This window comes from Seriola dumerili, unplaced genomic scaffold, assembly GCF_002260705.1.
Source record: "Seriola dumerili isolate Sdu_G_001 unplaced genomic scaffold, Sdu_1.0 BDQW01000161.1, whole genome shotgun sequence".
NCBI lineage: Eukaryota > Metazoa > Chordata > Actinopteri > Carangiformes > Carangidae > Seriola > Seriola dumerili.
The window spans coordinates 2,740,799-2,761,978 of record NW_019174416.1 but is presented as its reverse complement, the minus strand read 5'-3'; the positions used below and the strand labels follow the sequence as shown (position 1 = coordinate 2,761,978).

The window sequence follows — 21,180 nt, the reverse complement described above, 5'->3', positions numbered from 1 at the left end:
CCCCCTACACCATTTAAAAACCACACTTGCAGACTTATGCACACCTCCACACGCTCACACACACACACACACACACACACACACACACACACACACACACACACACACACACACACACACACACACACACGCACACACACACACACACACTTCTCCACACACACAAATTCCCAGACAGACTGAGCAGAAGGAAACAAGTCCCGACCTTTCCTGTCCTTATTCCGCCCTCTCCAGTCATTCCAGCAGTCCCACATGGTAAACTTGCAGGGTAATTGTGGTGTAGCTTGTAATGTTATGCCAGACTGTAGGCCACAATTTTTTTAAATTGAATAATAATTGTTATTATCATGATTATTTCAACTGTTAGGACTATTTTGGCTCTAATATAGCATTTCTCAAATCATACTTACTGTAAGATTTGATTATATTTGTATTATTTATTTTATTCTTTATGCAATGTTGAAATATCAAAATGTACATAGAAATATACTTATCTATATTTATATAAACATGTATAAATATAGTTACAATATGCAATACTGATATACTATAGATGACATAGTATATGGTGTGCTGTCTGTTGTTCTCTTCACAGTATTGCACCCATCACACATTGGTCTGTAGATATGTAACATACACCATTTGTTGTTTCAAAGTGGGAATGTGTATTATAATTATAGATACTTGATAATTAAATACAAATTGTACAGGTTTCAAGTCCAGTTCTGGCACATATGAATTGTAGTGCATGATGGCCACGAAGCCAACAAACTTGTGCATTCTTAAAGTGAAAATCCACTCTAAAGAGGATGCAAATGTAATACTATGAATATGGACAGTTATTTCACCCTTTGTATGTATCGATCATAAAGCTAGAAGTAAGAGAGCCAAGACTGATTTCTGATGTCATCAAGCACAGCTGTCTGGGCAGCGATGAATGGGAGACTAACATAGCAGACACCGTTTTATGGACTCTTTTCTGTTTCATATGTATTAGTGCTACTCTGACATGTGTCTCATTTGGATGCGAAAAGTGTCACATTCATTGTTAATAGAGCTTCAGAAACTGTGTCTCAGTGACATTGCAGACTAATGTCTTCAGGAGACATCATTGTTCTTGTTCGCAAATAATAACTGAACTGTCAGACGTTATATATTCTTTGGTTTGATATATTATTTGGAGTTGGTTTTCCGTTTAACTGTCGGCTATCAGTGAACTGCAGGAAGGGGAGGATGTCCAGTCAAGTTTTGATGCGAAGTCCTTTTAAATGTATGAAAAAAATCACACACATCAAGGTGCCTAAACTTGTTATTGTCCACAGTGACCGCTTCTCTGTGATTTAAGTGAATGGATAATACTGTGTCATGGGGAGATTTAATGTTGAGCTATTTTACAATGATGTTGAGCCACAAAAGTCTTAGATATTGCACTTTGGAGGATTTTCAGTTTGTGTTGGACTTCTGCAGGTTGAGAAATGAGACCAGGTTACCAGATCAGTCGCCCTCTAATCAGCCAGGTTTTACTTATCAACTACAGCACCAAGCCCTGTATCCCCACATGCTCCTTAGGACCAGATTGAGCCCCTTCTTTAGAAGAGCCGTGCTACCTTTTCCCAGTGTCCCAGTGGCCAGGAAAGAGGCTTGACAGAAACCCTCCAGATCTCTGGCCCCTCTAAATTAGCCCTTATTCCTCTCTGGTCCCTTACCTAGGTCAGGAGAGACATGAAGGCCTGTTATTCTACCCGTCAGAGCCGCAGGCAACGCAGCGAGGACCCAGGAACTGGGTTAAGTCCACACACGGGGGCTCTGGCGCTGTTATTCTAAATGTTATATTTACCGAGGCCACCAGAGAATTCCTCTGGGCCATAGCCAAGAGCCAGCAACACAGCGAAGCAGAGGGGAGTGGAGCAAGAAGGAGAGAGACATACTCAACTTTTTTTTTTTTTTTTTTTTTTTATGTGATGAGTGACTGAGTCTTCACTTCTCCCAGAACTCTTCTTCTTTTCCTCCTTTAGGTCACAGACGCAGGCTTTTTGACCATTTCAGGCCAGTCACGTGCTTTAGCTGTGGAAGTGCAGTTTGTGAGCACATTACAACACATGCTGGGGAGCGCTTGGTGCAAAAAGAGAATAAAACATGCTCAGATTTTGTGGCTCAGTTTAGGGTTTTTCACTTTGTTTTTTCCTGATGTACTTACAATAAGGTAATGTTTTTACTCCCAATCATTTAGAGACTATTATAAGCTCCAATGGTATGAATCATCAGTGAGGCTTTCAGGCTTTTTTTTTTATTCTGTTGTGGAAGTTGGGATTCCTGTGACATCCCAGCACGAGACATAAGCTAATCCTATTGAGAATGTACTGTATGTGTGTAAAGTGACAATCTGTTCAGCTCTCTGTCATTTGGCTTTTTGTAATAATGTAGTGGCTTGAATGGCTTTTCTTTGTCGGTTCAGAGGAAAATAAAACTAACTATGTTTCCTGTATTGTTAGTGCTCTATCGCCACATTACGTGTTTTCCTCTGTTAAGCACAAGGACTCTGCTTTCACTGTTGAGAATACAGAACATGGCCTAGAAGTTCGTAATTCACCTGTAATACATTGGGCATATGATCCTATGAATATCTTTGGACTCATGAAATCAAATGTATCTTGTTATCATTAAAATATTTTTGTCTGTATTTTGAACATCTTGTGTCCTTCAATATAATTTTCATTTATAAAGAAGTGGTTTAAAATTGTGAACAGATACAGTCTTATTTTACACAAGAAGACAAAACTTTGGGAGGTGAAACATTGAACCAGCTCTGAGCGTGTTAGCAGAGAGGGCCTGGTCATCTCAGGTATACACACAGGTTAAAAGACACCCCATTCTCGTTTGACTTGCCGCCTCTTTCTGACAGTGAAAGACGGGCTGTGTTTAAAGTTTCAAGGACTGGAAATATCCTCCCTATTGAAAGGCCTAAACATTTACGTCAGTAGCTCTGGATTGTATGCAATGCTTGGGGTGGGTTCACGGTGTCAGTTTTTATGAGTTGTCACCAACAGTGTACATTACCTCACTAAACATTTAGACAGGGCTCTGATTTGAAAGGTAGACTACTGTTGTTTCGGTGATTTAAGTTATTCTAGAGTCAAGTTAAGTACACTGAGGTGCATTTGCAGTGACCTTATATGGGAGTTCGACACACAGATCCTGTCCTCTATTTTTACCAATTTGTCTACAGTGTGACAGAGATGAAGGAAAGCTACATGCCATGTCATAACACATACATATAATATATGTAATATCAGCACCTCTGCACAGTCTGCCACAGTGCCCCAGCTGTTAACAAATCATCAATGATGTGTAGTGATACTAAATGACCACTGGGTGGTGACATCTCTCTGCTTATTGACATAAAAGCAGATAGTGGAAGCAGGTGCAAGTATCTGATTTTTAATAAGGGTGAGTTCAGTTGCTTAACTGAAGCTGCAAATTCTTTTAAAGCATAGTCAGGGAAAGAATTTGATATCTCATATTTTAGTACCGTAGCTTCCTTTTATCTGTCTATCTCTTACAGGAAGCACAGAAGGACAGTATGTCTCCAAACAAGCTAATAGGAACAACACATGCATTTCTTCTGCAGTAAAGGAGCACTCCACCGATGAAGTTCAGTTTGGTCATCACAGGGAGCACTGCTCAGCCTATGAAAATAGTTGTATAACGTCTATATGTGTCTTGTATATAATGTAGCTTAGTTTAAAACAAATACCCCCATGATGTAATCGGGGTTCTCTCAGTTTGAGGTTGAGACTTGAGCCTGTGTTACAAACTGAAGATGTAGGGTGGGAAAGAAATGGGTAATTAGGAAGCAGGGAGGGTCTAACGCAAGGCGCTATCAAGTTGCATCATCATAGGGTATTTTGGAGCTTGACCCAGATTTGGGAGTAAAAGTTAGGATATCTCATCTTATCTTTACTGCTTCAGTTTTGCTTGAGGATCTTTTTAATACCAACTTACCTAATATGCACTTGATATATAGCACAATAATTATGTCTAAAAACCACCACACAGCTTTGCTTGTTTAAACAGAAAAGACAGACTGGTATAACTTTTGTCACCTCTCTCATATATATATATTTACTCTGCCCACAGATAGAAAGGGCAGTGTGAGCTACATACCAAAGCTATGCTAACACCATCGCCTGCACACTGTTGGTGTCACACCACAGTCAGGGAGCTGATAAGCAAGGCCACAGAGCACGAGGTGATACATTCTCTGGCACTACAGTGTGTGGGAGAAATTATGCTGTGTCACACTCATCTTGTTGTAACAATACATCGAGTCTGAGATGGATGACCTCCTGGCCAAACAATGGGCTGCTGGCTGGACCAGGAATCTCCCAGCTTGCATGGTTGGCATGGCAACGGAGCTCTATCAATATGGAAGTGGCAGAGATCACATCTGAGAGGAGGCTGAGCCACAGAGACTGTGCCTCTGAGCAGAGAAACCTGAGATAGTCAGCCCTGGGTGCTTTGTGAACGTGTGCCCTGTGCTCCAGTGTGAACTAATGAATTAATGACCGGGTGCCTAAGTTCCATGGATGAATCATTCAAGAACCATCCGAGGGTTAATGGGTGCACCCCACTCCTGTCTGCTGTTGACCTCTGAGCAATGGATGTCTTCTATTTACCTATAATTGGTGCTAAAAATTTTATTTACTCAGTACTGATTAATCATATCGACCTGTTTAGCAGCATAAAATGAGTGGAACCTGTTGTAGCACAGTTCAGTTTCACTGGGGAATACAGAGTGTGTTGCTCCCAGGGAAGAAAATGCTGACACAGCGCTTGAGTTACTGCCAGCCTCAAAAGGCCTATAGTATACAGCAGCATATATAAGATGGTGGAACACACATTCAAATGCGCAAACATGCGTGTGTCATAGTACCCTCATTCAGTTGGTAGATACTGACCTGAGAGTATCAAACCAGTAACACCTGGACCAGCAGTCTGTTATTTTTAACAAGAAACCAGAAGCTCAAGACAAACAGTGCTGTGTTGTTCAACCACCCCGACAGGCCCTGCAGCACATGGAGTGGGGTGGGGTGATGTGTGCTGCTACTACAGGATTCAAATAAAGGGTGGGTCTGCCTTGGGGAAGTGGAACACTGTGTTAACAAGACTAACTCAATAAGCAAGCAGTAAATAATACTCTAAAAGACTGGGGCGAAAAGTAACTGAAATTATGTCTTCGGGTTCTTCTGGTTTTTTGAATACGTCCTAAAACCACTAAGTCTGAATCTTTTATGTAATTACAATGATAGGCTGTACTCATATTGCTTTTAGAAAAAAAACACCTGACAGCCTACAGTTGTGTTGTTATTGCACAATCATCAACTCATTTCATTTGAGTTTACTTAATCTCTTTTTCCTTACTAAGGCAACCTTTGCTCTCGCTTTCTGAGACAAAATGTTTAACAGTCACAACAGCATTGCTGAATTACACAGGAATTTGCTGTTGTGGAGTATTTATATTAATGTAGATTTGGACAGAATACCTAATATGCCCTTTCATAGTGACCACATTAGCTGGGTGGTGTTTAGTGCAACAGTTTAAAAGAGTTACTTTTGCTTGAGTGGGTTTAACAGAAGTAATTTTACTCCCACTTGAGTAATGTATACTGTAGGTCCAGCAGGAGTCTTTTGACCAGGATACTCTTTCCTCTCCTGTTGAAAGATCATTAAGGTTTTAAGGAGTCAGCTTCAGCAAAGAGAAATGCACAAATATGTGAGGCTCTGGCCTGCAACTAGACATCAGATGAGGGAGACATTGGCATATAAAAAATATGTGTTCTAGAATATGAAAGTATGATATGATGGTATGATCAGCGCACATCACAGATCTGACCAAAGTAAAATTAATCAAGCTCTCAAGGTCGATTAAGCGCTGAAAATAGCAGCAGCTTATTTTAATGAGATTGCTATGCCATAATTTGCTGTGGGCTTAGGTTATAACAATCCAACGAAATCAACTACTATCTATCTATCTATCTATCTGTCTATCTATCTATCTATCTATCTATCTATCTATCTATCTATCTATCTATCTATCTATCTGTCTGTCTGTCTGTCTGTCTGTCTGTCTGTCTATCTATCTATCTATCTATCTATCTATCTATCTATCTATCTATCTAAAATACATTGCTTTTCAGGGCCTGAAACAACTGCCACAAGCTGTGGTAAACAGGAAAAGACATTTGTTTAGCCAAATTAACTTATCTGCATTTGGAAAACATGGCTGTCAATACTAGACCTTGGATTTTAACCCTTTGCATTCCTTTAGCTTACAGTACTCCTATATTATAATATCTGTCTCGGTTAAGGGTTTAGATAGAAATTTCCTTGGATCATTACTATATTTTCTTTTCCTTACAACAACTCCTCCCATTGATTTGAAGGCATCCTTATTTGGGGGGAGAACGTCTTGTGTGCATGTGCCATTCATTGAGAAGGAGTGCTGTGGGCGTGACCTTGCAACAGTCATCCAATCAAATGTTAGATTTTAGCCAAAATGGGTGGGGTTTCTGAGGGAACTCCTGACGCCCAGTGGCTGGTGGCTGATGGCCAGGGCGGGGCTTGTAGACGGAAGTGTCTCCCGACTGGCCCAGCTGTCATCTAGAAGAGAAGAGACCATTTACACCGGCTGCCAAGGAAATGCAGAAAGAGGAAAAACGCTAAAATATGGCAACATCAAAGCGATAAGGTCATGACGCCGAACTGAAGGTAGCTATGCCCGACATGTCACCAAATACACATGATTGTCGACAAGTGCGAACAGCGGTCGAGGTTTCGTTACGTTATTTCGAGATGTAAAAATGATGACAGGCATTGGTACGCTGTGTGACATTGAACATACAGGACACGAAACAGACGAGGTCGTTTAAAGAGCCATACACCATTTCCAACTTGTCATGTACTGGAAAATTTCCGCTGTGCTGTTGTAGATAACGGTTCCGCGAACATTAACGAAAATTCGAGGGACGTTGTAGCCGTTAAATGCGTTTATCGCTTCCCAGCTGGTTTGCAAATATGCTACAACGTCGCTGCGGTTATCAGCTATTATCCTAGCCTAGCGGCTCGGTGAAGGGAACTACCCCAGATTCAGAGCAGACAGGAGACGTCATCAACATTTTCCTGTATTTAAATGGTTGTGTACGAGGAGGTCATTGCTGGAAAAGGAAGATTATTCGGTAGGTGTCCATGCTTGTAAGCCACCACAACGATTAAGCGTTCACAGATGCACTGTAATGCATAAACGTACTTTAAAATTGACTGCTGGGACCTGCATGATTAATAGGGCACATGGAAGGTGGCGGAGCAGCTGTTAGCTTGCTGCTAGCTGCGTAACGACCTTTGGAGACGTCAGCTTCACCAGCTCAGGCTGTTAGCTGCCTGTGCTGGTTAGGCTGGGTGTATTCCGTGGTCGCTTGCCTGCTATCCGAGTGTTATATTTCATCTAGGCCTTACCATGGCCAAGCGAGTCAATGATTTAATCTCATTGATTGCATCACAAGACCAGGCAGGGTGCAGCCCAAGCACGTTCACTGCGTTTGGCTAGGCTTGTCTTTTTTTTTTTTTTTTTTTTTTTTTTTTTTTTTTTAAAAGGTGTAACAGTCTTATGCTTTTTTTGTCACTCCTTCCTCCCCCACACCTCCTCACCCCACATTTTAGGATAAAGAAGACGGTGAAAGCCAAAAGTCAACTGAAGATTTACTGTGTGTCCTAAATGGGGGACTACGGGTTTGGAGTTCTGGTGAAGAACAGCAGCGGTAACAAATCTGCTTTCCCTGTAAGGATCCCTCCTCACCTTCAACCCCAGCACCCTCACCACCCGTCAAACCCCCCCAGCCCCCCTTCCTTCGTAAACAACACCTGCTCCACCAATGGGGGCAGTGCTTGGCTGTTCCCTGCTGTAGCCCAACACACTAACATGCAAGATGAGATTCTGGAGTCAGACAAGTCCAAGGCCTTGGACCTCCAGGACATGCAGGAGAAGTCTCAGGTCCAGGCCCAGCCTCAGGCCCTGTCTCCGGGCCAGCAGGAGGCTGGGGGAGGCCTAGGAGAGCTTGAGGGAGCTCTTCCTGAAGATGGTTCACTGGAGAAGGGTTCTTTGGAGAGTAGTGGTGGGAAGGAGAAACTGAGGTTGGAGTCACCAGTGCTAAGCGGGTTTGACTACCAGGACAGCCTGGGAATGGGTACGAGCTGCGCACAGTCCACCTCCTCCTCATCTTCACTGACCAGCTTTAACAACTGGTCCCCTGCTGTCCCATCCACCCAGTCTCCAGTGGTTGGGGAAGACGTTGGAGGGTTCTTTGGCCCGGCTGGCTCCAACGCCAACGGACCTCCCCTGTTGTTCCAGAACTTCTCCCACCACGCTGGCCCAGGCTTTGGGGCGGGGGGCAGTTTCTCCCCGCAGATTGGACCAGTCTCCCAGCACCATGCACCGACACCTCACCCCCAGCACTACCACCCCCATGGTCAGGGGGTCCCACAGCAGCACCGGCGCTCCCCAGCTAGCCCTCATCCACCCCAGCCTTCCTTTCCTCCACATCCCCATCGCACTGGACCGTTCACCCAGCTGCCCCACCTCACTCCTGCTCAGAACAAACCCCCTTCACCTTGGGGAAGCTACCAGAGTCCCTCCACTCCCACATCCACCTCCTGGAGCCCCGGTGGGTATGGTGGCTGGGGAGGCACGCAGGGGGTTCGAGAGTACCGCCGGGGTGTAGGTGGAGGCATGACGGGCCTCAACTCCATCTCTCCGCTAAAGAAGTCCTTCCCCAACAATCAGGTAGATGAGATTGTCAAGGACTTATCTCAAGCACTAATAAATCTTAGCAGATCTTTGCATTAATTGATATGATCACACACAATATATTTGGTCCAGAGACTTATATGAAACTCTTCTATCTGTTCTCCAGATTCCCTCTCAGAAGTTCCCCAGAAATAGCTCTGGCTTCAATCACAAAGGCTGGGTGGAAGACAGTATGAACCGCAGTGACAGCATCTACCCTTTCCAGGTGAGCATATCACATAGGTAATACTCAGGCTACTGTTTAGGGAATTACCAGGTGTGTTGGCTCCATGAAAGAAGCTCAGCTCAGTTGCAATTCACTTGAAAACAGCATTAGACTTGGACTTCGGTCTTATACAGCTGCAAAATGTAAATATGTCTCCCCTCCAGGGGCCAATGATGTTAATCCTGTTAAACATGCTCATCTGTATTAAATTCAACAAATGAGCCATTGAGAAAAATAGGATACGTGACAGTTAAGCCAACTAAGCAGATGAATTGAAACTTATTGTGTGTGCTTATGTCTGAGATCTTATCTAGATCATTTGGATGAAGGAGAGCACTCTTATCATCTGCTCTGATCACATGGCCTTCCTCTTGTCCCGATTTGAGTAGTCTTGTGCTCCACTGCAGCCTTGCATGTTCTCAGCCCAATTAGATACAAAGTGAAGCACCCTCTCTTGTTATGTATTACTCTCATAGCTTTTCTTTGTTTTTGGAATTGTTTCAAAATAATATTTTCACCTTAGGCTATTTTAATTAAAATTTGTATTGATTTGAAATTGGCCAAATGGAAGGATCCATTTTTTCCAGCTCCTCAAGTAGCACATCTTTTTATCTCATGCTTTCAGAAACTACCAGAAACAGGAGAGATGTGATTTTATTGCAGAGATATGCAGGTGATTTTGTGTAAAACACTCTGGGATCCATTTTCTGTTTACGGTGCTATCCACTGAAGGTCTCTGCAGGGATATTCTCTGCAGTTTTTTATTAGCTATTAGCATCATAGCAAACTATATCAGGGCTCTTGCAGCTTGTGCTGCTTTAGATGTGATGTGGAAAGTGAAGAGGCTAATTGTTGTCTTCCTCTCTTTTAGCAGGAGAGAACACGGTCCTTTGATGGTTTCAGTATGCACTCTCTGGAGAACTCACTGATTGACATTATGAGGGCTGAGCAGGATTCCTTGAAAGGTTGGTTCCCACACTAACAATGATGGGGAAGGGATAGGTTTTCTCACAGCTGGCTGTAGATAAATACAGCCGTTTGTTGCATGTATTTGACAGCAAGTAGAAATTGGGTATTATTTCACAGTGCTGGCAATTGACTGTGTTGACAGCAGGACTTTAGTTTGAACATGCATTTCGCTCATTGGGTCTCAAAAAATGAGACGCCTGTGTATCCACAGCAGGTGGACCAAATAACTAATGTAGTAATTGCTAGTTTCATGGCACTCACAATGTTGTTTTTTGCCAAACGTTTAGGACACTTGATCAACTTGATGGCAACTTCTGATTCTTTAGTTTGTCAAGTTTTGTATTTTGTCAAACAAATACATGAATTTGCCTTTCAGTCAGTCCTAGTGGGTGTTAACTTGTGATTACATGTGTTCTTTGTTGATGCAGTTACATATGCTGTCATAATTTTGAGACTTGTTGTCTTGCAGCATAAAATAATTTGATACTAATGGCACCAACAAAAACCGAATATTAATGAGCTTCACTAATTATTATTGCTATTTAGTGCAGTATTATTGTGGTATATATAGGGATGGGTGTCATTCTGAATTTTTCAATTTGGGTGACAATATGAGTTATGGCAATGGCACTAAAAGGATGCTACAGGCACAATTTGTCTAACCTCTCTAGTGTACTCTGTAGAATTGCCCATACAAGAGCTGGGGAGTATTACTCAAACTTTATCATGTAATTGAGTTTATAATATAATTTTGAATATGCATCAACAGTGCAGTAGAATGTGATTTAAATGCAGAGATGCATATCAGACTTCAATACTTCTTTAGTACCTACCAAAATGTGTCCATAACAGTGACTTTCAAAAATATCAAAAGCCGGCATTACATGTCTGGTTAGATTCCTTGATCATAAGGGTTCATGATGTAAATCTAAAAATTCGAGACTGAAAGTCAAGAATCAAAAATGGTGTTTTATTGTCAGTTCAAAAACTCTACACATATGTAACAATCAATTCAGATGATCAGTATTAACATTGCATCACTGAATTCCATTCAGATTGGTTACTGTTTAGTCTTACATGACCGTACATTTCTGTCTCCTTCTCTGTAACTCATGAAAACCATCACCTGCAGCATTTTTGCAGTGGAGACTGTTTGATCTCAGCTAACTCTCTCATTAATAAAACATTACAGTTCAGCTTTGTTGCAGTCAATCTTAAAATAACCCCTTTTCCCATTACAGCCAGCTCTGCTGATGCTAATTCTGGCCAGCTGATGCATGTACTTTCTTTTTTGAAACTTCTCCTAGATTATTTATGCAGTCTTCCTGCCATTTGTCATGAGTGTGTTTTCCATCTCTTAATTTACAAGTCATCTTCCTCAATAATCTGGTAATAATTTGCATAGTTTTCAATGCTAACACACATTCTTGGACTTATTCCAGTATTTCTCTTGCATACGAAGTTACATGAACATGGATCTTTTTTTTTTACATGAAGAATAACGTGAACTACATTTGCTGCAGTGTTTGATTTATCTACCAAATAACTTTCCTCAAATGCATGCCCATCCTTTTTCTGACAGACAGAGAATACATTACCCCAAACCACTGCATCATAACATCAGTGGGTTTGGAAGTCATGTATATGTAAGAGACAGGAGTTCATGTAATTATTACTCTACTTGGGAATCATTTTATTTCATAGTGTTCTGAGGCCTCTCCTGTTTTTGTCACATAGGACGTTACAGCTTCACTCACCAGGGTGGAGACGGGCCTCTACCTATGAATGGTATGTAAATAACATGCATACAAATATGCAGTGCTGTAGCAGAAGTCAGGGCTTGAAATTAATGCCTACCAAATGCAGATAAGTAGTAATTCGGGCCATTTTAATCCAAGTCAGTACTTCATTGCCATTTTAAAAGTAGTTGATAAGAATTTGCTTTAGTGAGCTGACATAAAATAAATAAGCGAAACCTCTGGATATCATATAACAGCACTTTGATGTATTGTATAACAAGTGGTAAAAACATAAAATGACTTCAGTCACATTACGTGCTTTATAGCTGTATACACTGCTGTGTGCTGTTGTGGCTCACTAAAGGAAGTTCAAGTAGAAAAATAATAATGTGGTCAGGGAAGTTCAGAGATGGTAAAGAGCAAATCTAGTCATAGTTTTCATGTATTGTTTTTTTTTTTGTCTTTTGTTTTTGGGTGATGTCAGTTGCAGCTTCTACCCATTTACATTTTGATGAAAAGCATTTTGGCTAGGGGAAATTCAGAATGGTTGTTACTTTGAAAAGACAGCAGCCATTTTGTCTAGTAATCCAACAAATTAATTTAATTAATTAAAAGCCCTTGCTGTGTTTTCACATATTTTATTTTTTTCATGATGTGCCTTTTTCAAAAAGCCATTTCAAAAGTGTTTTGTGTTGTTTTACACGCAGCGAGAAGTTATGGCAGAAGACGAGGTAAAGTTTGTGAATGTGTCTTAATTTGCTCATTGTTATATAGAAAGCAGTAATGACCCTTGAAATGATGTCGTCTTTGTTGTTTTGCTCTGTTTGTCTGCTTGATTTTTGTCATTGGCACTGATTATTTCTGCCTTGAATCTTGTCAGGGTTCCAGCCCCTTTTCCTGTACGGCTTAAAGGCCTTTAAAGGTTGCCTGCCAAGACCTAGTAGTGATAATACTGATGCTTTTAATGTGTCATTAAACTGGTAATCATGGCTGCTTTTGTATGTATTTCTTAACATTATATAATTTATTTACATCCAATCAAAATCCCTTCTCATTGTATTAATACTTTCAAAACAGTAAAAATTGTGGTCCAGCCCTACTAGTGGTGAGCCAATGTGTGTAATCCAGATCATTCTCTCCACTAGGTCATTCCTCTCTGTTCCCCATGGAGGACGAACGCTCTTTTGGAGAGGACGAGTCAGGTGACCAGGGCCTTCCTGGCCTTGGGTCAGCCCACTGTTTCCCCCACCTCAATGGTGAACGTGTGGAACGCTATTCTCGCAAGGTGTTTGTTGGAGGGCTGCCTCCAGACATAGACGAAGGTAAAGGCATGTCATTGCTACAGTGCATGCTTCACTAAGCTCAGTGTTTTCTAATCTACATTGTTGTAGATCATAAGCTATGACAAACAAACAATATTTAACTTTTTTTTCTTTGGCTTCCATAATGTTTATACGGCAAAAAGTTCTTTCTTTTTTTTAGTTTTGATGATGCTAGTCAATCTTATTACTGATTGATTTACTAACAGAGTTTCCTTTTTCAGATGAAATCACTGCCAGTTTCCGTCGATTTGGTCATTTGTTTGTTGACTGGCCTCACAAGGCAGAGAGCAAGTCCTACTTTCCACCAAAAGGTGAGTCAAACAAGTCTAACACTGTATTTGTGCCAGGGTGTTGACATTGTAATGATGAGCATTATCTTGTTGTGTGTGCTCATTGTTCCATTTGTCCAACCTTTCCAGGATACGCATTCCTGCTGTTTCAAGACGAGAGCTCTGTTCAGGCACTGATTGATGCCTGCATTCAGGAGGATGGCAAGCTTTACCTGTGTGTCTCAAGCCCCACCATCAAAGACAAGCCTGTGAGTGTGTTATTCTGTTACGCTGCTTGTTATCCATCTTGCCCAACAAATACAAAACTAATGCAGATGTTAATATTATAGACTGAAACTACAGGCATTTGTTTTAGTGTCTGGTTTTTGTGTCCCAGAAAACTGGAAAGTTCAGTACAGCTTGTTTGTCTGCAAAAATAAATACGGCTCTGCGGCAATAACCCATCATTAATAATTTTTCAATGGACTGATAACCACGGTTTCTCGTAAACAAGAAGGCTAACAGCTGTGGTATATCATATCTGGTCATATCCATCTTGTTATATTTGTGTACTTTTATTTGGATGTTTCAGAAAGTGAGCCCACAACATAAAAGACAAATGTGAAAATGGTGACCTCTGCATTTAGGGCATCTACACTGTCTCACCGTTGCCACCAACAGCAACATTCTGCATCCTGCAATGTCAGGAAATTGAACCAAAGAAATTTGTTGATCCATATTGGATAAGCAATAATCTGCTTTCATTTTCACAATTTAAAGTGTATCTTGCTCATAAAGGAGTAGAGCCTGTCTATGAGGAAATAACAGATTTTTTATTTTTTGTTCATCTTTGTTCTTGTAGGTCCAGATCCGGCCCTGGAACCTAAATGACAGTGACTTTGTAATGGATGGCTCTCAACCATTGGACCCAAGGAAGACTATTTTTGTAGGAGGTGTCCCTCGTCCCCTACGTGCAGGTACATGTGTGTGGAGACCTCTAAACGCATTATACTCCTATGACTGGAACTGTTGAGATTCCACTAACTTGCATTCTGTATTGCTATTCCAGTGGAGCTTGCCATGATCATGGACCGTCTGTATGGGGGAGTGTGTTACGCTGGGATTGACACAGACCCTGAACTCAAGTATCCAAAAGGGGCGGGACGAGTGGCCTTCTCCAATCAGCAAAGCTACATTGCAGCCATTAGTGCCCGATTTGTTCAACTGCAGCATGGGGAAATTGATAAACGGGTGCGCAGCTTCCTAATCATGTCCTAAAAACGAAGAGTGGATGTTGTTAAATATTCATTTCCACCTAGCCATCATGCTGCTGCGCGTGCATTCAGATTTTTCTCGACCTCCATTTTAACAGTTTTCCTGTCATCCATTCCTCTCAGGTGGAAGTGAAGCCATATGTCCTGGATGACCAGCTGTGTGATGAGTGTCAGGGCACTCGCTGTGGGGGAAAGTTCGCTCCTTTCTTCTGCGCTAATGTGACCTGTCTGCAGTACTACTGCGAGTACTGCTGGGCAGCCATCCACTCCCGGGCTGGCCGCGAGTTCCACAAGCCGCTGGTGAAGGAGGGAGGGGACCGACCACGACACATCTCCTTCCGCTGGAACTGAGGCGAGAGGGCAAGGGAGGGAGACTGAGAAAGGGGTAGTTAGGGAAGGGGTACGGGCTATGATATGAAAAATAAATGCACTTTTCTTTTAAGTTAAAAAAACAAAAAAAAACTTAATTTATTTTTTATTTTATTTTTTTTAATTGGGCCTTCTAAAAGAAGTAAATGCTAAGAAGAGAGTGAAATCCCATTTATGTTTTGACTTTGAGTGTGCATGAGCATATGGATGCATTAGATTTGGATTTATACGTTTTCTGACTTGACTGTACTTTCTTTTCGTGTTAGCTGGCAAAGCTGCTTACATTTGTTGTCAAGAGTAACATAAAATTTAAGTGAGGTTCATCATACCTAAATCAGTATACTAACTATGGAAGTTCAGTTTAAGAAGGGTGCATTTTCTTACTTTTTGCTTGCAGGATTAGAGAACAACTGTACCATTTACCAAAGGTTGAGTGCAAATGGTTGGGTTGAACAGAGGAGGAACACAGTTTCAGATGGTTGGACGACTGAGTTTTTTAAGCAGCTCAGTGCAAAGTATCTGGCCATGTCAAAAAACAAAATCTCCCCTCAGTCTGGCACATGTGTTTAGATTGCTGGCATGAGTTTTTAGGTCTTGGTTTAAAAGTCGACACTTTGTAACCAGAAAGGGCAAACCAAAGATTGGCCTAAAACGCATCATCAAAAGCAGACATCGATCTGAGGGTTTTCAGGATAATGTTGTGTCCTCTTGTCATATGACAGATGAAAGGCTGGAGTTGTCTGGAGTTTCAGTTTGTTGGTTTCAGCTAATAAAGACACAGCCCTCAGGGCTCAGGTATTGGCAGTAGTATTTGCTCACTTTATATTGTCAGGGATATTAGCACTGGAAGCTAACATGCTAATGTAGTACAAACTAATGGGAATGCACAGTCCAGTCTCCCTGAGCTGTCCTCATGGTGTACCACTGCACGCTCTACCATGACTGGAGCTTCTATCACAAGTGTTGTGGTTGGATATGGTAGTAGCTAGAATTTGCTGTCACAGAGATAAAGATATTATTTTATACATGGCCTGCTGATTTTTGTACAGTGTTTTATAGCTGATTATTTTGTCATGAACATATATACATTTATTATGCACTACTTTTCTAAATATTTTTTTCAATAGTCATTTTAGGCACATTTTTCACAGATGGGAGAACTCCTTTTGCAATACCTCATTTTTTTCACTTGGTGAAAAATAATTTTGTACCTTTGTTACTAAGAGATCTGCATTTATGGTAAACTTAATTTAAAAAGAAAATGAATGATATTAATATAATTTTCAATTAGCTTTTATATATTTAAGTGCTGGTAAATCTGAAAATTGTCTGGTGCATTGGTGTGATTCTGTAGATAAAAAAGAAAAAAAATAAGGCTATCATTAGCCAGTCATATATGGATTCTCCTCTGTCCTAATAAACATAATTACAGGCATGACAAGACCTTTCTAAACTGATTTTGATAGTCTTGAAAATATATTCTGATATTTCGCTCCTAGGTGTAGTCTATAAGATTATCATTAGGGTAAATGTTTTGGCTTTGGTCAATGTGAAATCTTCCCTTCTAACACCGGAGTGGATATCAGCTGTTTGAATATTTAGATCATCTTTCTGGGACTGCCTGTAAGTTCTACTTATTCTTGGCATGCATAATGTAATACAGAAATAAAATGGCTAGTGTTAATGCAGGACCTAATGTGATGCACTAGATCTCCTTTTTCCTTTTTGACTTTCTTTTCCTTATCTCTTTGAGATCACCTCTCTTGTAGCCTCTCTTAACATGATGGAGTCTGCCTTCCTTACACGGACATGATGTTTATGCAATCTACACAGTGACAACACTTTGGATGCGTTTTGTAATGTAGAGGACACTCAGTAGGACATAGGTGAGGAGACTTGATCACTTGACCCCCCTTTGTGATGTGGCATGCTTTGGGACATAACCTGAATGTGATTTAATGTTGCAAGTTAACTTTGAGCCATTATGTGCAATACTTATTCTTTCCAGAAACAAATCTCCGCAGTGTAAGTCATTTAATCCATATAAATCATGCAGTCATTTACACATTATTTGTTTCCAATTGTTCATACTGATGTCTGCAAGAAAAAAAATAATTTATACCTGAATTTATTTTTAAACATTAGTTTTTTGCTTATTTACTTATTTTGCTACTACCATGCTACTGTGATTGAAAACATTGTATATACTAGGTCGATAATGTATTTAGCATTTGCTATATTTTCAATTGAAATGTATAACTATCATTTTGATCAGATTTTTGTTATATTTTTTGGGTGATGTGTTAAACTCGTTGATGTGTCTAGTTTTTCTAATTGCTGTATTGTGCTCCACATTTTCAGATGAAAAGAATATTATGTCTGTTAGTATTACTTGATTGCAAAATTTCAATAGTTTTTAATTGTATGCTGGGAAGGTTATATTTATTAACTTTTTTTTTTTACCTGATATTTTGATTTTTATTAAGTCATTTGACATTTATACGTAAGTTCCAATTTTTATATTTTCTTCCTGATTAATTTACGCTACAATACAGACGTCAGTTTTTATAGTTGGTTTGTAGTATTGAAGTAAAACAAAGATCTAATGTCATATATTCATTTGCTGCCAACTGTTTGTAACTGTATGCATACATTTGAAGTATTTGTAATGTGAGATGTTGAACGAATAAAACAGCTGTGAGGAAGAATTATACGCCCAATGTTGATTCAATTCAATAAATGCTCTTCCCTTTATTCAAGTATTTCCTGTGAAGCCTATGTTAATTGACTTGCCTCTTAAAGTTTTCCTAGTAAATGGGAGCTTCATACCTGATGCCATTGTTGTGAGAGAGCTCTTTTTTTGGCACATCTGGTTAGTTAACTTGAATCAGGTCAGAGGTATTTATAGGCTGAGGCTTATTTCAGGCCTTAGTGGGTGCTATTTTAGCTTGCCTAAACCTCCTGTCTTTTGTCTCAGCAAACCTTTTCTGGTCTACTAAAAGCCTGTATTTTGTCTGAAAAGAATACACAAAGGCAGCAAAATGTCATGAATGAGGTCATAGTCAGATTTTACGGCCCTGATACAAAAGCAAATATATTCCTCTTCACAATGGCTGAATTATCCAAGTACTGAAATGCTGGCAGGGAGATCTTCCAATATATGGTGGTTTTATCAGAACAAACTCATATGTTTTACAGTAGCGAGTTGAATTGGTTCTTGGTAGTGGTGGAATGTATCTAGGTACATCTACTCTAAAAGTTCTGTACAATTTTGAGGAAGTTGTACTTCAGTACTTCCATTTGATGTTGAAATAATCAATAATACAATTCAGAGATAAACGTTTACACTTCACTACATTATTTCATAAATAGCTACTATTTATGTTACAAGTTAAGATTTGACATTCAAAACCTATAATGGGCCTATAAAAAGTGATGCATCCTTTATTTATATATGTATATATATAATACAAGATTATTAAATTAGTTCCTCCTCTAACAACTAACAACTATAACAGTAAATTGCTACTTCCATATCAATTAATCTACAATAGTAATCTAATAATATGGGCCTTTTTTCTGTATTTTACTTTGAAAAAAAGTTTTGCAATAATATACTTTTACTTAATTAAAAGCTCTATGGCACTACTAGTTCCTGGGAAAGGTCTTAGTTTGTCAGGCCATAAACCTACACGAAGCTTCTCCTAGTGGGTTTATGGATTACATTTACACAAGTACATAAGTATTTTACTTACAGAAATGTGTTTGTGTCTGAACAGCGCCACTTGCTGGCTGAAGGCGCTACAACAAAACCCTAGGAAAGAAAACTTGTCCACACAGTTAGCAAATAGTTAGTCTTTTTTTTTTTTTTACAAACAGTTAGTGGTGGTGTGGATTTTGAGAGGGGGGGGATGTCGCCAGTTAAGACCGTGTATGTGCCACGGTTTGGCTCACAGCAGGGCTCCAGTCAAAGAGATGAACCACAACCGAACGAGATCATGGATCAGAGTGAGCCCTCCTCTCTGTGCCCCAAGGTAAAGCGCGGCAACAAGCGGGCTATGGGTCAGAAAACTCGGTCCATTTTAAAAGTCAAATTACCAAAACTCAGCACTCGCACCTGGTCCAAGAATAAGGTGACGAAAACCGAGGACAAAACAACGGGGAGATGGTTATTGGAGCCCGCCGCAAGTACACCCAAGACATCTGTGAGCCAAGCAGGAGAGAGGCATGGTAATGTAGCTGCTAATGTTAGCTAAGAGGCTAGCTAGTGACGGTTGCTGTTGCTAGCTGGTTAGCTGCAGTTTTTGGATCAGAAACCCAGGAAAAATGAGCAGTTGTTTATCTTTGCGAGCGCACAACAAAATGTTTATGTTATTTTAATGGTTCATTTAATCTGGCCAACAATGATTGAAAATTATTTTTTCTTTACTTGTAAAGTACTGACTATTTTCACCCAAAGTCACCAAGTTAAAACCATTCATAACTCACTATACAAAGAAGTAGCAATTGTGGGGTCACAAGCTAAAAAGGCCAGGAATCACTGTCTTAACAGTACTCCTGCAGAAAACTACTTCTGTAACATTATACTTATATCTAAACTTTTTTAAATTCTGTTTTGATTCAACTGACTAGGCTTTTGTTTGTGGTGTTGTGCACTGGTTTGCATTGAATTGTTTTCATTAGCTAACATCAACCTGCTTTATAAAGCTTTAAAACTAACTAACTGGCATTCTGCAGTATTGGTTGACTACACTGCAATTCACATTTATCTTTTTTGTCATCAGGTGCTGGCACAGATTCTGATGCTTTCTTTTTCTCCCAGAGACCAACTATCAAAGCAACAGACGAGAAGAAAAAGGTAGGCCCTCTACATATTATACAGTAGCATGTTATAAAGAGTAACAGGAGAACATTTTGAAAAATGGAAAAACTATACACTCAAAAATATTTTGTTGTTCTATTGTGTTGAACTTGAAATGATTTTGGGTTCAGTGTAATAAACAAACACGGTAACATGTCAGTTCCTTCAGACCTGCTGCACATCAAGATCTCCAGAACTAACAAGTCATCATTATATGCATATTTGACTGTTAAACTTAATTTTAAGATGACTTGTTTCCCTTTAAACTTTCTCTATGCCAATGGAGAATATGTTGAAGTGCGTAGATGACAAAAAGCAGAAGGATTGGCTGTGATTCCCACTCTTCAAAATAAACATGAGCACTACTGGGGGCGCTCATCTGTACTGCATATTGCACCATCTTGCAGCATCTTGGATGTAAACATTAACCATTAGTGCTACAATCACTCCGTGGTACCAGTCACAGTCAAAAATTGTATAGATCACACTTGTTGGCTCTGATAGATGGCATATATACAGTATGTTACATTTAGTTGTTTATTTTAACAAATTTGTTTAGATAACATGTCAGTGGTCAAGTAATTTTTTATTTGTATAGTGCCAATTAACAACATAAGTTATCTCAAGGCACTTTCCAAATAGAGCAGGTCTGGACCTTCTCTTTATAATATTATTTACAGAGACCCAACAATTCTCACCAAGAGCAAATGCTAGGCGACAGTGGCAAGGAAAAACATCCTTTTAAGAGGCAGAAACTTCGAGCAGAACTGGACTCAGGGTGGGCGGCCATCTGCCTTGACCGATTGGGTTGGAGAGATCGAGAGAGAGAGCCAGAGAGAGAGCACAGAGGAAAAGAGGAGGAGTGCCCATCATATCTAAAGTGAGGTTAGGAGACAACAGCTGCTCTGACTGAAGGACACGTCTCTCTAGTAGAGACATCCTGTCTGCGAAGGCGGAACAGCCAACACAAACCATAGTTACAACAGCGAGGTAGCATTAGCTGAAAGGCTGATGGGATAGGCTAAGCTAGGCTAAGCTAAGCAAACAAGCAACCACTTAAAAAGAGAGAATTCAGTTTAAAATCCTGTTTAAGAGCCCAGGTGGGCTCAATCTAACACCCAGTGAAGTTCAAAGATAGTGACAATTAACCAGTCAATTGTAGAATCAGAGAGATTTAGAAGATGTAAAGTAAGGAGAGTCAGGAAAGAAAGCAGAGAAGTGTTATCGATCTCACGGAAAATTTTCGCATCACAGGAAGCAGCGTCACAGTGTGTAAATATCAATTTAATTTGCTTTAATTTCATAAAAGCCA

General features: G+C 40.2%; 1 protein-coding gene across 7 annotated transcripts; it reads left to right on the top strand.

Moving 5' to 3' along the window:
• The first annotated feature begins 6,677 nt into the window (after positions 1-6,677).
• LOC111226573 (cytoplasmic polyadenylation element-binding protein 4-like) lies at positions 6,678-17,715 on the top strand. Of its 7 annotated transcripts, none has more exons than XM_022751793.1 (12): positions 6,678-6,768; positions 7,717-8,836; positions 8,967-9,065; positions 9,940-10,030; positions 11,772-11,822; positions 12,481-12,504; positions 12,919-13,095; positions 13,317-13,406; positions 13,515-13,633; positions 14,227-14,341; positions 14,434-14,615; positions 14,762-17,715. In XM_022751793.1, exons 2-12 carry the CDS (start codon positions 7,772-7,774, stop codon positions 14,987-14,989), a joined length of 2,241 nt encoding a protein of 746 aa, XP_022607514.1. In that variant the 5' UTR covers positions 6,678-6,768; positions 7,717-7,771; the 3' UTR covers positions 14,990-17,715. The 7 variants fall into 7 exon arrangements, with proteins under 7 accessions (XP_022607514.1, XP_022607512.1, XP_022607519.1 ...); XM_022751791.1 differs by having other exon boundaries at positions 9,937-10,030; XM_022751792.1 differs by lacking the exon at positions 6,678-6,768 and adding an exon at positions 7,175-7,235 and having other exon boundaries at positions 9,937-10,030.
• The last annotated feature ends 3,465 nt before the right edge of the window (positions 17,716-21,180 follow it).